We start from the raw sequence: 12,314 nt of genomic DNA, 5'->3' as shown, positions 1-12,314 counted from the left end.
GAGGGAGAGAGAGAGAGAGAGAGTCAGACAGAGAGCCAGAGAAATAGAGTTCAGAAGGAGGTCTGAGTAGTTGATCCACAGAGAACATAAAGAAAGAGAGTTTGGCGAGAAGCATTGAGTGCATTCCTTTCCCATCTGTCAACCAATTCTCTTGTGTGTGTGTGTGTGTGTGTGTGTGTGTGTGTGTGTGTGTGTGTGTGTGTGTGTGTGTGTGTGTGTGTGTGTGTGTGTGTGTGTGTGTGAGTGTACTTTCACGCATAAGCGCATGTGTGCTTATAGCTTACATCACATAATGTCTATCTATGCCTAGGGTGGCCCTATGGATTGAAAATGAGATGTTGAACTGAAAAAACGGTGTGTTTGTGTGTGTGCGTGTATGTGTGTGTGTGCGTGTGTGTGTGTGTGTGTGTGTCAGTGTGTGTGTGTGTATATGTTTTTGTGTCTGTGTGTCTGTGTGTGTGAGTTCTCTTCTGGAAAGTAATAAATAAGTATGATGCCTGCTTAAAGCTGCATCTGCTTTTAATAGCAAGTGGAGGTTGACAGTGAGGCTGTCAGATTGACAAAAACTCTTTATTATTGTAATATGGTGCTCTCTTTACGACAGGTTGTCATTAGGGGAGATAATTGTTTAACCGAACATGGTTTCTGTCTTGTGTCACAATATTAGAATAATGTGTGTGTTTGTGTGTTTGTGTGTGTGTGTGTTTGTGTGTGTATGTATGAGAGTGTGTGCACTGCCTCACCAATATTGCAGTGCTCCCCGGTCCATCCCTGGTCGCACTCACACTTGCCATCCTTGCAAATGCCGTTCTTGGTGCAGAGGGGATGACAGGCCTTCTGGTCACACACGGTGCCCGTCCAGCCCTCCTCGCAGCGGCACTGCCCCCCGTAGCACACCCCCCGGCTGCCGCAGTCCACGGTGCACACCTCTGTCAACACACACACACACACACACACAGGGTTGACCGGCCCGCTGCAGTGATGCCTCTGTGTTTATTTGTGGCTTGGTCTGGGGGCGGAACCATCGCAACCGTCTTTTACGGCTTCACTGACACACCCGTTACATGTATCACTTCACCGCGCTGATTCTTTCCAGGAGCATTCTGGGTGTTTCTATGAAGAGAGGCTCAGCCCAGACCTCTGTAGGGGCTCTCTGTACAGTTCTTTGTTTAATGAACAAGCTCAATTTTGGTGCTTTTCTGTGCATGCTGGCACCTTATTTACATTTATAGTACAAGTCTTAATCATTTAAAAAAATAACAGAAATGTGTACCTTAGAAACTGTTGTTCATTTCCCGGATGAATTATGAATGCCGATGTTATTGGCGCTCACACAAAATGTGTGCATGAAAGCAATGTGAGATAGATGCTTGAATGACACACAGAGGGCCAAAAACGTACTTGGCTTTTGGTTCATTGATTGTTTTTGATTATTTTGAGGGCTTTAATGCATGATCGGAATGACGGAGGAATCCTGGGCGTACACATGAGCAGAAGCACTGTGGTCGCAATAGCTCGGGGTGATCTCTTCATCCTCCTCTACCAGATGCACTTCAAATAAAGTAACAAGTCTGTTTGAATTAGCGTACAAACCAGGCTGCTCCCAGTTTGAGCTAATGCTACCAAAGTGCTACTGCTGTTGTTTGTATTTGTGGGGGAGTGCACGCCCGCTAAATGCTCTCGGGCAGAATCGGCACAACAAAGTCCTTTGGTAAAATGACATGGGTAATGGATGTTTTAGTGATGCCATGAGAGAGAGTTTCAATGGTTTCATCACCAGACCTGTATTGTCCTTTAACCATGTTGTTTGGATGATAAAGGTTTTGCACAATAAATAGGGAAAAATGCCTATAAGAGACCAGTTTGTATGACAAGTGCAATTGACTGCTGCATCACAGCCCATCACGTAACAGTATTGATTTGAGCAGAATGACTGCAGAGCAAACATGACATTATAAATTCTTTATTCAGTCCACAGAAAAATATAGCCTGCTCAGGAACGTCAGGTGTCACTTGGAAAAGGGTGTCTAGTAGCTGATGAAGTCGGTTGGACAGAGAGCAGAGAAGACATAAGAATGCAAACATAAGGAGGTCGGGATGCCTGGACAGGGACTGGATATAGATGTGTAGTCCTCAAGCCTGCAACAAAAGCATCTAAAGTCTAGGGCGGCATGGGGCTCAGGAGGGAGAGGGGGTTGAATGGTAACCTGAAGGTTGCTAGTTCAAGCCCCGGCCCCTCCTAGCTGAGTTTCGAGGTGGCCTTGAGCAAATCACCTCACCCTAAATGCTCCCAACAAGCTGGCTGTCACCTTGCATTGTGGACACTGTAATGAATATGTTTATGAATGAGTGAATGTTAGGCAATATTGTAAAGAAAAGCGCTGCATAAATGTAGTCCATTCATCAATGATTTTTTTTAACATACTGTGGTAATCGATCTTTAATGTCTAGGCCAATAACAGTAAATACATTAAAAGGTGAGGTGAAGAAGATATGTCTTCCTGCCGAATTCAAGGACAACCGTGTGCATGTAATTGAATGCTTGTCATTGAACGTGCGCACACACACATACACACACACACACACACACACACACACACACACACACACACACACACACACACACACACACACACACACACACACACACACACACACACACACACAGACACACACTAACGGTTGTTTGAAACAAGACGCAGCCGTGTTTTGAAAGGCATACCCAGCCTCAGGGTGGGTGTATATTTATGCCTGGGTGCGAATGCGTGAACATGTGGTCATGTTTGGATTTTGACAGATTCAGTCAAAGGTCAAGAACAGGAGTGAAAATGATGCGTGCATGTGTGCATTGTTTGTGTAACAAATATGAAAAAGCATGCGTGTGTGTGTGTGTGTGTGTGTGTGTGTGTGTGTGTGTGTGTGTCAGATGGATTTGAAAAGATGATGCAAGGTGTCTGAGTCCATACCTAATACAAATGCACACACACACACACACACACACACACACACACACACACACACACACACACACACACACACACACACACACACATACAAGCACACACACACACACACACACACACACACACACACACACACACACACACACACACACACACACACACACACACACACACACACACACACACACACACATACGCAAACGTACAGTGCTTGCACGATTGCTTGTTTTTGTCAAAGCCATCTGTCTGCGATTCTGCATTCAACTTTTCACCGTACCATAGTTTTCCTCTTTTATTTGCTCTATTTTTGTCTCTCTCTACCTCACTACCCCTCACCTTGCCTTCCCTAAATAATTTGTCCTTTCTTTATGAATTGAAATGCTGCCACGTTTCTTCAGTTCATTATGCCTTTGCATGTTTTTCTCACCCTTGGCCTCATTTCTCTTCTTAAGTTAGTGAGTTAAAATGGAATAAAACCATATTTTAACCCCACTTATCTGAGACGCAATCTTTTCAATTACATCGTTGTGTCGGTTTCATTTTAATGAGGGACATCTGCACCCAACATTAATTACAGAATGACATTACAGACAATTAATTAATAAAAAAAGATTCCAGGAGGGTGAAATAAGTAATCGAAATAGAATCTCTCGCACAAATGTTCCTATTTTAAAAGAGCTACGCTAGGTTGAACAGGCTAGGTCACATTAAGATTTAGGAGGGATATTCTCAAATGTATTTATATCTTGTTATCCCTCCATTCATCCATTCATTTATTCATCTTTGAATGAATGCACCTCCTGATGAATTTCTGCCCAGCTCACCACTTCATCAGCCACTATCACGAATAAAAGCATTACCAGATATGTAAATGTCATTGAAATGGTAATTTTAGTACTCTCACGAAACAACAAAGACAACAGCCCCGATGAGCGAGGACAATCCCCAGCTATGGGAGATAAAAGCAGAGGTGCACATTTTGTTAAACAAAAACCACCAGATCTGCGGTGAGCCCTCACCCAGGGAGCAGTCGGGCCCGGTCCAGTTCTGGTCGCAAGCGCAGGTGCTGCTCTCGGCGTCGTGCGTCCCGTGTCCGGAGCATTGGTCGGGACACATGGCCTTGGCCAGCTCGCAGCTGGCCCCGCCCCAGCCGGGCTGACAGTGACACTCGCCGTGGATACACACGCCGTGGGCCGAGCAGCTGGGGTCGATGCAGTCCACTAGGGGAGGAACAACACAGCCATGGAGCACATGGTGCTTCAAGAGACACTGCATACTGTGTAGGTCCTGGAGTCAGGTTGTTAGTGATGGTGAGGCTGCGTTCCCCAGGACCAGACAGTAGACCGCAGGCAGACCCACAGGGGACAAATTAACATACCTAAACGGCAGGACGGCAAACCAAACATGCAAGACGACATGTTGCTATGGGGATGTGGTATTGTTAGAAGATATATATAATAACATTATTTTGAGTCTATCATTTGATTTAATTATTCTAGTGATGCGTGCTATCCAGATGTTCCTGTTTTCTCCTTGTGTGAGGGAGCTGCACTACATCCAGATGTAGATTTGGTGAAGGAGAAGGTAAATTCCTTTAATATCTTACTAGCTTTTTTTTCACCTAAATCCCCCGTCGTGCCCACATCCACTAAAACAATGTCCAGGTTACCATCTACCGCCCAAATCCATGGGACCCACTTTGACAGTGTTGACGTATGTGTGCACACACACACATAAACACACACACACACACACCTGAATCCATGGGACCCACTTTGAGTGTTTACATGTGTGCGCAAACACACAAACACACATAAACACACATGAACACACACACACACACACACACACACACACACACACACACACACACACACACACACACACACACACACACACACACACACACACACACACACACAAACACACACACACACACACACACACACACACACAAACCATAACGGTTTGTTCTATTTGCCTGATTGACTTAAGAAGCCAAATAAGACGACCTTCTAAACTGCTGAACGCCAACAATAAACCGTTCCTGAGGCAGTAAGGTGGTTAAGTATGTGATGCAGTGCATTGCATTGAAGCCCAACTCGGGTGAGAAAGTGCACATTGAGCAAGCAAAGTACTAGAAATCAGCCCGTGATCATGCATTCCACTCATGGCTTGTTTATTAAAACCCTTACTTAGTTAACGGCGTTAGAGATGAACGTCACCACTTGTGTATTATTGCTCAGCGCACACTGAGCCCTCTCCACTCCCTGTATTAAGGGTTGATCACGAGTGGCTGACATAGCCTAGCGATTCACGCTACCACGCGGAGCGTGTGCATCCGGGGAGGGTCCCGTGTCTTACCTTCTTCACAGTTGTCCCCCTTGTAGCCCGTGTTACAGATGCAGGCGCCCACGATGCAGACGCCGTGCCCGCCGCAGTGGATGTCCACGCACTGGTTGGACGGCACGTCGCACTCGGTGCCCTTCCAGCCGCTGTAGCACTGGCAGCGGCCGCGCGAGTACTGCCCGTTTCCGCTGCACAGCAAGGGGCATGCAGCTGGGGGCCATGGGGAGGGGGGCACAGGGAGGGGCAGGGTCAAATCAGGGGGCGTGGAGTTTGAAAAGGTTTATCCGAAAGACAGGACGGTTAAGATGAAGACCCCAACGTGGCTCGCGATATAGATAGAAGGTATTCAATCCTGAAATAACAATACTACTGTATGTTTGTTTTAAGAAACAATACAATATTGGAGAACAGAGTCTAGGGTTCTCAAATGGATTGGTATTTTCATTGTCTCATGCAATATTCATTGCGTAATAATCCATACGTCAACAGTCATAATGGCTGTTGTGAGACTCAATACAATATTGAAACCAGGGTATAGTGATCTCAAATGTATTGATATTTTTATACTCTCCAAGAGACAAGGGATATAATAAGGGCAGAAGATCATTTTAACAGATGAATGTGTTTGATAAATTTGCTACAAAATCTAAAGAGACAGACTATATATGGAAATTGCACCAGTTTTAAGATTAAACATTAATCTTATAGCAACATGTGAATGACACATTTTCAGCTGTTCCAAACATGACCAGCTATGGTTGAACATCTTCCTGTGTAACACAATGGACAACATGCACAATGGTTCTTTGTGTGACGCTTTCGATTTTTTGATGCGTAGGTGTGTGCATATGTTGGGCAGAACATGAATAAAGTGCAGTGAAATGCTTGCATTGTGGGCGTGATCATCCTACCTCTAGAACAGTCAGGCCCAAGGAAACCTGGAAAACAGTGACACGTTCCCGAGAGACATTCTCCGTTGCCATGACAATTCTGTGGGCACTCCATAATTGACTCTGAGATAGGAATAAAAATAGAAAATGAGGAAATATAGGCAGAATACTCACTTCTGCTGTTTCTTGCCAAGACATTTCATTCCACTCATTCGATATGTCTTAATTAACAAAGGAAGACAATCAATTCAACGTCTTGGCAGTCGGTTTTGACCTTATCAGTGAGATCTCAATGCCTTTTGGCAGAGTTTCTTGGGGCCATCAGAGAGATAAAGTGCTCCTGCTGTGCGGGCCAAAAGAAGTCAATTTCTCTACTTTTAAAGAAGACAAACTCTACAATCCTGACGTGGATTAAATAAGCCATCTTGCCCACCGTCCATTTCAGACTCCACAAACGTACCAATGACGATGGTGTTGTAGGAGACCTGCTCGCCGTTCCTCCCGTCGTTGTAGAAGGCCAGATGCCAGATCCCCGTGTCCATGAACTGGATGAAGCCGGCCTCATGCACGTTGACGGAGCGGGCGCGGCGGGCCGCCCGGAGGCCATCTCCCTCGCGGGTGCTGGGGGCGTGGCCGCGGCCGGCCTCCGCGTCGCTGAGGGAGCGCTTCTCCTTGGACAGGAGCCGGCTGCCGTCCAGGAGCTCCACAAAGTCATACTGGAACGGGAGCGAGGAGGAAGAGAGACACGGCAGCCTGGTGAGACCTGGCCTTGTCCACTGTCCACATAAGCCCCACGGTGAATAATAAGATCTCATTGGAATCAGCCTGCGGCCTTGTGAAGCTTTACTCTGAATATTCACATACTGATTTCAGAATCAAAGCAAATATGGTAACAGTGCTCGACTAAGTTGACCGCGATGCCCTCTGGTCAAAGGAGAGAACAGCCAGTACAGATCAATGTATAGGATAGTCATTCCACTACTTCCCATGGTTAGCTCTCATCATGGGGTGTTTGGCCAAAGGGATATTGTTTTTCCTAAATCTGGATCATTAGGGACCATTGATCAAATGCTTTAAAAAACACTGTTTTCATAAGTAAATGCGGGATCCTAAGGCTACAAACATCCAAAATGGGTGGATTTGGCAGATTATATTACAAATGGGGTAATATTGACCAGTTTACTAATAAGACTAAATATGGACCATCTTTTGGGCATAATGAACAAATAATGTATTCTAGACTACACAGAAATTAAACATGGAGCAGACATTTCTTTTGAATGTATCAGACTGCACACGGACCTGTCAGCCTACACTTTGTATTCTCCTGATCAGAGCAGGCTGTACCTGTGTGTGGGAGGGCGGGAGGCCCTTGCGTCCGTAGACTCCAACCAGTGCGTCTCTCTGAACCGAAATGTTGAACTTCAAAAACTGAGGCTGGTCAATGTATATTTGGGAGCGCCAAAAAATGCCTTGAAAGAAACAAAGGAAGGAAATGTTGGTGAAAAGTGCACCTGCTAAATACCATCAAACAAGCCCTACTGAAATACAACAACATATCATGCTTTGTGGTGGTACGCCACATGACTGACTGCTGTATCTGAGAGTACACAGCGCTCATACAGAGGGGTCCACCTCTCTGTTCCACACAGGCATCATCGTTATATCTCAGTTAGCCAGCACCCACAGCACCCATCACCTGATACTCTACTTTAGTTATTTTATGTCATAATATATTAAAGCTGGAATTCAAGCTGGTGATGCATATTTAAGCTTGTTGTTGCACTATTCCCTCATTTCTAAACAAATAATGAAAACAGTTATAATTGAGAATACATTTAAATATCAACAAAGCAGATGGTCAGTGCTCAGGTAAATAAAATTGTCATCGTTAAATGTGTTGTAAAATATGACTCTAGTAAACAAAAAGGTTGACAACATACAGACATGGCAGATATAAAACTACCACCAACCACCAATCATTACAAACTGAGGCAGCCTGAGTGGAGGGTCAGGCAGAATGAGTCGGCTGTGAATACCACCTTATACTGTACTCTAAAGATTACAAAACTGAAAGAACTGCCTTTTGTTCAAATGTTTGTGTTTTAAATGAGTTAAAAATACATTGAATACAAATCCAATTAAATTGAGATAAGTCATTTGAATGAGTATGCTAGTTCTGGTACCTGGGGGTACATCTTGAATAGCTCTCCTCCCCACGTCCACCTCCCCGGTGTCTATGGTGTTGTTCTCCACCAGGAACATCTTGCCTGGAGAGAGGGGGGAGAGAGAGAGAGAGAGAGAGAGAGAGAGAGAGAGAGAGAGAGAGAGAGAGAGAGAGAGAGAGAGAGAGAGAGAGAGCACATGTGAATAGCTTTACTTTATAGTTTCCTTTTTTTTTTTATAAGTCCGTTTTTAAGTTCTCCTCTGCCAACACATTGAAACTGATCCAAGGCACAATTGGGTAGTATTCATTCATAATACACTTGAACAACCCTGGTCTTAAGTTACAGCTCACATATATTTTATAGTACCATGTGTACCCCAGTTGAGGATTTTAGATGAACACACTTACAGATGTTTCCCTGTGTGTTGTGTGAACTTTAACCTCCAACTAGGCTGCCAAGCACGGTTTTATTGCCACCATACAACAGGCGCTATTGCATTACATTGGAACATTTGTAATTGAATCCTCTCTGTACATGTCAAGTATATAGCCCATGTGTAGATTATGATGTCAACTGGGGAAACGTAGGAGTCGTGTGTGCCTGTGAATGCATGCATAAATGTGAATGGAAGTTCACAACGTTTGAGTGTGAACATGCATAAAGCATCGCTGTCTCTTACACATGCATCCATGCATGCTTGCACACAACCACAACCACACACTCCCACACACACCCTCACATGCACACGCACACACGCACAGACACAACATGGCACTCACTTGGCACACAGCTTTGTGCTAATTCATGGGTTGGTAATGGCAGCTGGGAGTCATTACAGGAAACCCTGTGTGTGTGTGTGTGTGTGTGTGTGTGTGTGTGTGTGTGTGTGTGTGTGTGTGTGTGTGTGTGCATATGTGTGTGTGTGTGTGTTTGTATGTGTGCATTTATAGTCATGTATGAAATGGGCAAGAGGATGTATATGAGAAAATAAAAAACCTGACTAAAAACAACTGTGGACACAAGCGTTGTCTGTCTTGCAATTGACTGAAGAAAAACAGAATAACCAGAAGGGAAAGACTAACACGTGCCTGCCCTGTAGAGGAGTGAGGAGTTACAAGGGTCTACCCTGGCCTCCCCTCCTCTGTGTGTGTGTGTGTGTGTGTGTGTGTGTGTGTGTGTGTGTGTGTGTGTGTGTGTGTGTGTGTGTGTGTGTGTGTGTGTGTGTGTGTGTGTGTGTGTGTGTGTGTGTGTGACACGGCTTTCTGACAAATGAAAATGTCACAGTCGCAACTTCATTGACTATTCATCTCATATAGCAGCTTATTCCACCTACACCATCCATTGACAAACAACCCAGGAGCCAGCCCTAGCCTCTTTGGGTGGTAATCATCAATATCCACTAGCTAGAAGCCAAGCAGGCCCTGATGACAGCCCCGTTGTTAAACCTCAGAGACTCACTTGTGTCGGCAGGAATCATGACGCTGTTCGGAGTGGTGTCCCTCGCTCCCGCACCATTCTCGAATGCCCCGTAGCTTTCGCTCTCCTGCAACTGCCAGTTCAGTCCAAACAGATGCATGGCTGAGAGTGAGAGAGAGAGAGAGAGAGAGAGAGAGAGAGAGAGAGAGAGAGAGAGAGAGAGAGAGAGAGAGAGAGAGAGAGAGAGAGAGTACATTCGTTATTTATTTAAAAGAAAAATACTATACAGGGAAAATATATTGACTTTCATGCAAACTTTCAGATTTGTGAAACCTAACTCATGCAAATGTCTTCTTATTTTAGCTACATTAAATATGTATTCATTCCAATGTACACTGTCAAGTGATATTTTTTTCATATTTAATTTCCACCACATTTCATTATATTCTTAATCCCCCTTGAAATGTGTTGATTTTTACTTGACATTGCTTTGGAAACATTATTTTTATATGTATATGCCAAAAAGGAGCATGAAATGACATTGTGAAAAAAATCCAGGGGAGAGGGAACTTAGCAACAGCAATGGAGAGCCTGTTGGAGACGCAGAATCCCTCAAATTACTTTTAAATTTGACTCTTGTTATTGCGGTACTTCTGTGATGTATTCATTTGCATAGAGTCTCCACTTATTCTTAAAGTTCCCTTTGGAACAGTTCTAGTTTGGTATTTGTGACAACCAGGGGTTAAAGAAGAAATAGATTAATTTAAGATTCATGATTCTTTCTTAATCAATTTCACATCTTCCAAAAATCAAATTTGAAATTTGTTATTTTTATTGTTATTTTTACATCATTGCAGTCAGTTGGTATAACGTTTTCAAATATATAAACAACATAATCTTAAATTCTTTACACACTTTACTCTGCTTTGATCCAATAATTTGTCACACTGCCTTTCTAAGCACACAGTGGGCTGGTTAAGACCCTGAAATAAGCAATGTACTGAACCGAGAATCAATTTCGAATCGGGAATCATTGTGAACAAAGGATCCAAATCAATTGGAACAGTAAGATACTGATTGATTCACACCCCTAGTCCCGACTCCATCAGCACCCACTACCAACATAAGAGCGAACACATGCACTGAGATCTCTACCAACTGTTTGTGGCAGTAGAAGTTGGCCGTTCTGTTTGTTTTTAATTAGTTAAATGACCTCGGCGCTGTGACAAGAACACAATCCTGCTCTCTTAACATTTTCAGAAACCTGCATGAATATTAGATGATATGCCGAGAATATCAATTGCAGCCTGACCAGTTTTAAAGGTTATCTTGAGTTTATATTTGTGCAGTTCTGTAAACTTGTTTTAGTATAAGAAGCTCACTCAACACAAAATTTTCATTCATTCTCATTTCAGTTCCAACTTTCTGGCCTATAATCACTGTTATAGAGATGGAAGGAAACATACAAACACAGGAAAGATTGAATACAGGCAAAGAAGACTACTTCCAAACATATCAAAACAAAAGATTTGTATTACATACTCAATACAATTATTTTAAAAAATATCGTCGAACATGCAGACTGCTCTCTTTGCATTATTGACGCACACGTTAGATCAATGCAGCTCCAATAACAAACACAGTTGATCAAATCAATATAACGAAACGACTACACCAAGGAACACAGCTCGGCTAATATAAGCTATTGTTCTCATTTTCTCTCCCATGGTTCTTTGAGCGCCACGACACTGTGTGTGCGATGCAATGCTCTTTGCTCTGCCAATGCTCTGTTCCGCTCTATCTGTCTTTGTTTCGCTAAGTCGTGCACAGTCCTTTACTCCTCCAAGCCGGCCAGCCATCCATGGGCACATAACCCCCCGGTTGACGTCTGCCTTGTTGTTGCTTCCATGGAAAATTGAAGGAAACCCTACATAGATTTTTTTTACAAATGTCATTCTACAAATGACAAATGACAGAAAAAAAGCAACTGGTTGACCAGACTTTTTGAATACAGGCCTACACCTTAGCTCATGCATGCACGCACAGTGGCATCATTTTCTATTGGTTGTGGAGCGGAATCATCCAAACAGGTGGTTCCTCTCCATCCAATCCTTCCTTATTCGATGTGGGCATTTCCTTCTGGGCTGGCCTGTTTGGTGTTAATTCCAAACAGGTTTATGCTTCAATGTCTTAATAAGTTCTTCAAGCGGGATAATATCCATATTTTGTGAGTTGTTCGGACGTGATAGCTAGCATTTCGAGCCACTAAATAAGACATTCAATCGTGATAGTATCTACATTTTGTGGGTGGTTCGGATGAACTAAGTCGATGGAAGGAGATACCAACTACCTCCAACGATTTAGTCAGGCGTCAGAACACAAAAGAGGTTGAAAATGGAGCCTAGAGCTTTCACTGGCCGTTGCTTCTGGGAGCCCCCTCCTTAAGTCACACCAGATCCTAAAAACGGTTACGTCTCAATTGGAAGCAGGATATGCTGGGAGTGGGAGGTGGATGGATTCACAGCCTT

At 43.8% G+C, this 12,314-nt stretch overlaps 1 protein-coding gene across 9 annotated transcripts in view; it reads right to left on the bottom strand.

Moving 5' to 3' along the window:
* tenm3 (teneurin transmembrane protein 3) overlaps nucleotides 1–12,314 on the bottom strand; it is a 138,976-nt gene that overhangs the window by 75,091 nt on the left and 51,571 nt on the right. For all 9 annotated transcript variants that reach the window (XM_030351663.1, XM_030351666.1, XM_030351665.1 and 6 more), the window contains 8 exons: nucleotides 9,829–9,948; nucleotides 8,389–8,472; nucleotides 7,550–7,674; nucleotides 6,663–6,918; nucleotides 6,224–6,325; nucleotides 5,328–5,522; nucleotides 3,983–4,183; nucleotides 744–929 (listed from right to left, as the gene is read on the bottom strand). In XM_030351663.1, coding sequence (XP_030207523.1) covers nucleotides 744–929; nucleotides 3,983–4,183; nucleotides 5,328–5,522; nucleotides 6,224–6,325; nucleotides 6,663–6,918; nucleotides 7,550–7,674; nucleotides 8,389–8,472; nucleotides 9,829–9,948 — 1,269 coding nt within the window. The remainder of the gene's footprint in view (nucleotides 1–743; nucleotides 930–3,982; nucleotides 4,184–5,327; nucleotides 5,523–6,223; nucleotides 6,326–6,662; nucleotides 6,919–7,549; nucleotides 7,675–8,388; nucleotides 8,473–9,828; nucleotides 9,949–12,314) is intronic.

This window comes from Gadus morhua, chromosome 3 (genome assembly GCF_902167405.1).
Source record: "Gadus morhua chromosome 3, gadMor3.0, whole genome shotgun sequence".
NCBI lineage: Eukaryota > Metazoa > Chordata > Actinopteri > Gadiformes > Gadidae > Gadus > Gadus morhua.
The sequence above is the reverse complement of the archived record's forward strand: the minus strand, read 5'-3'. Positions and strand labels throughout refer to the sequence as shown.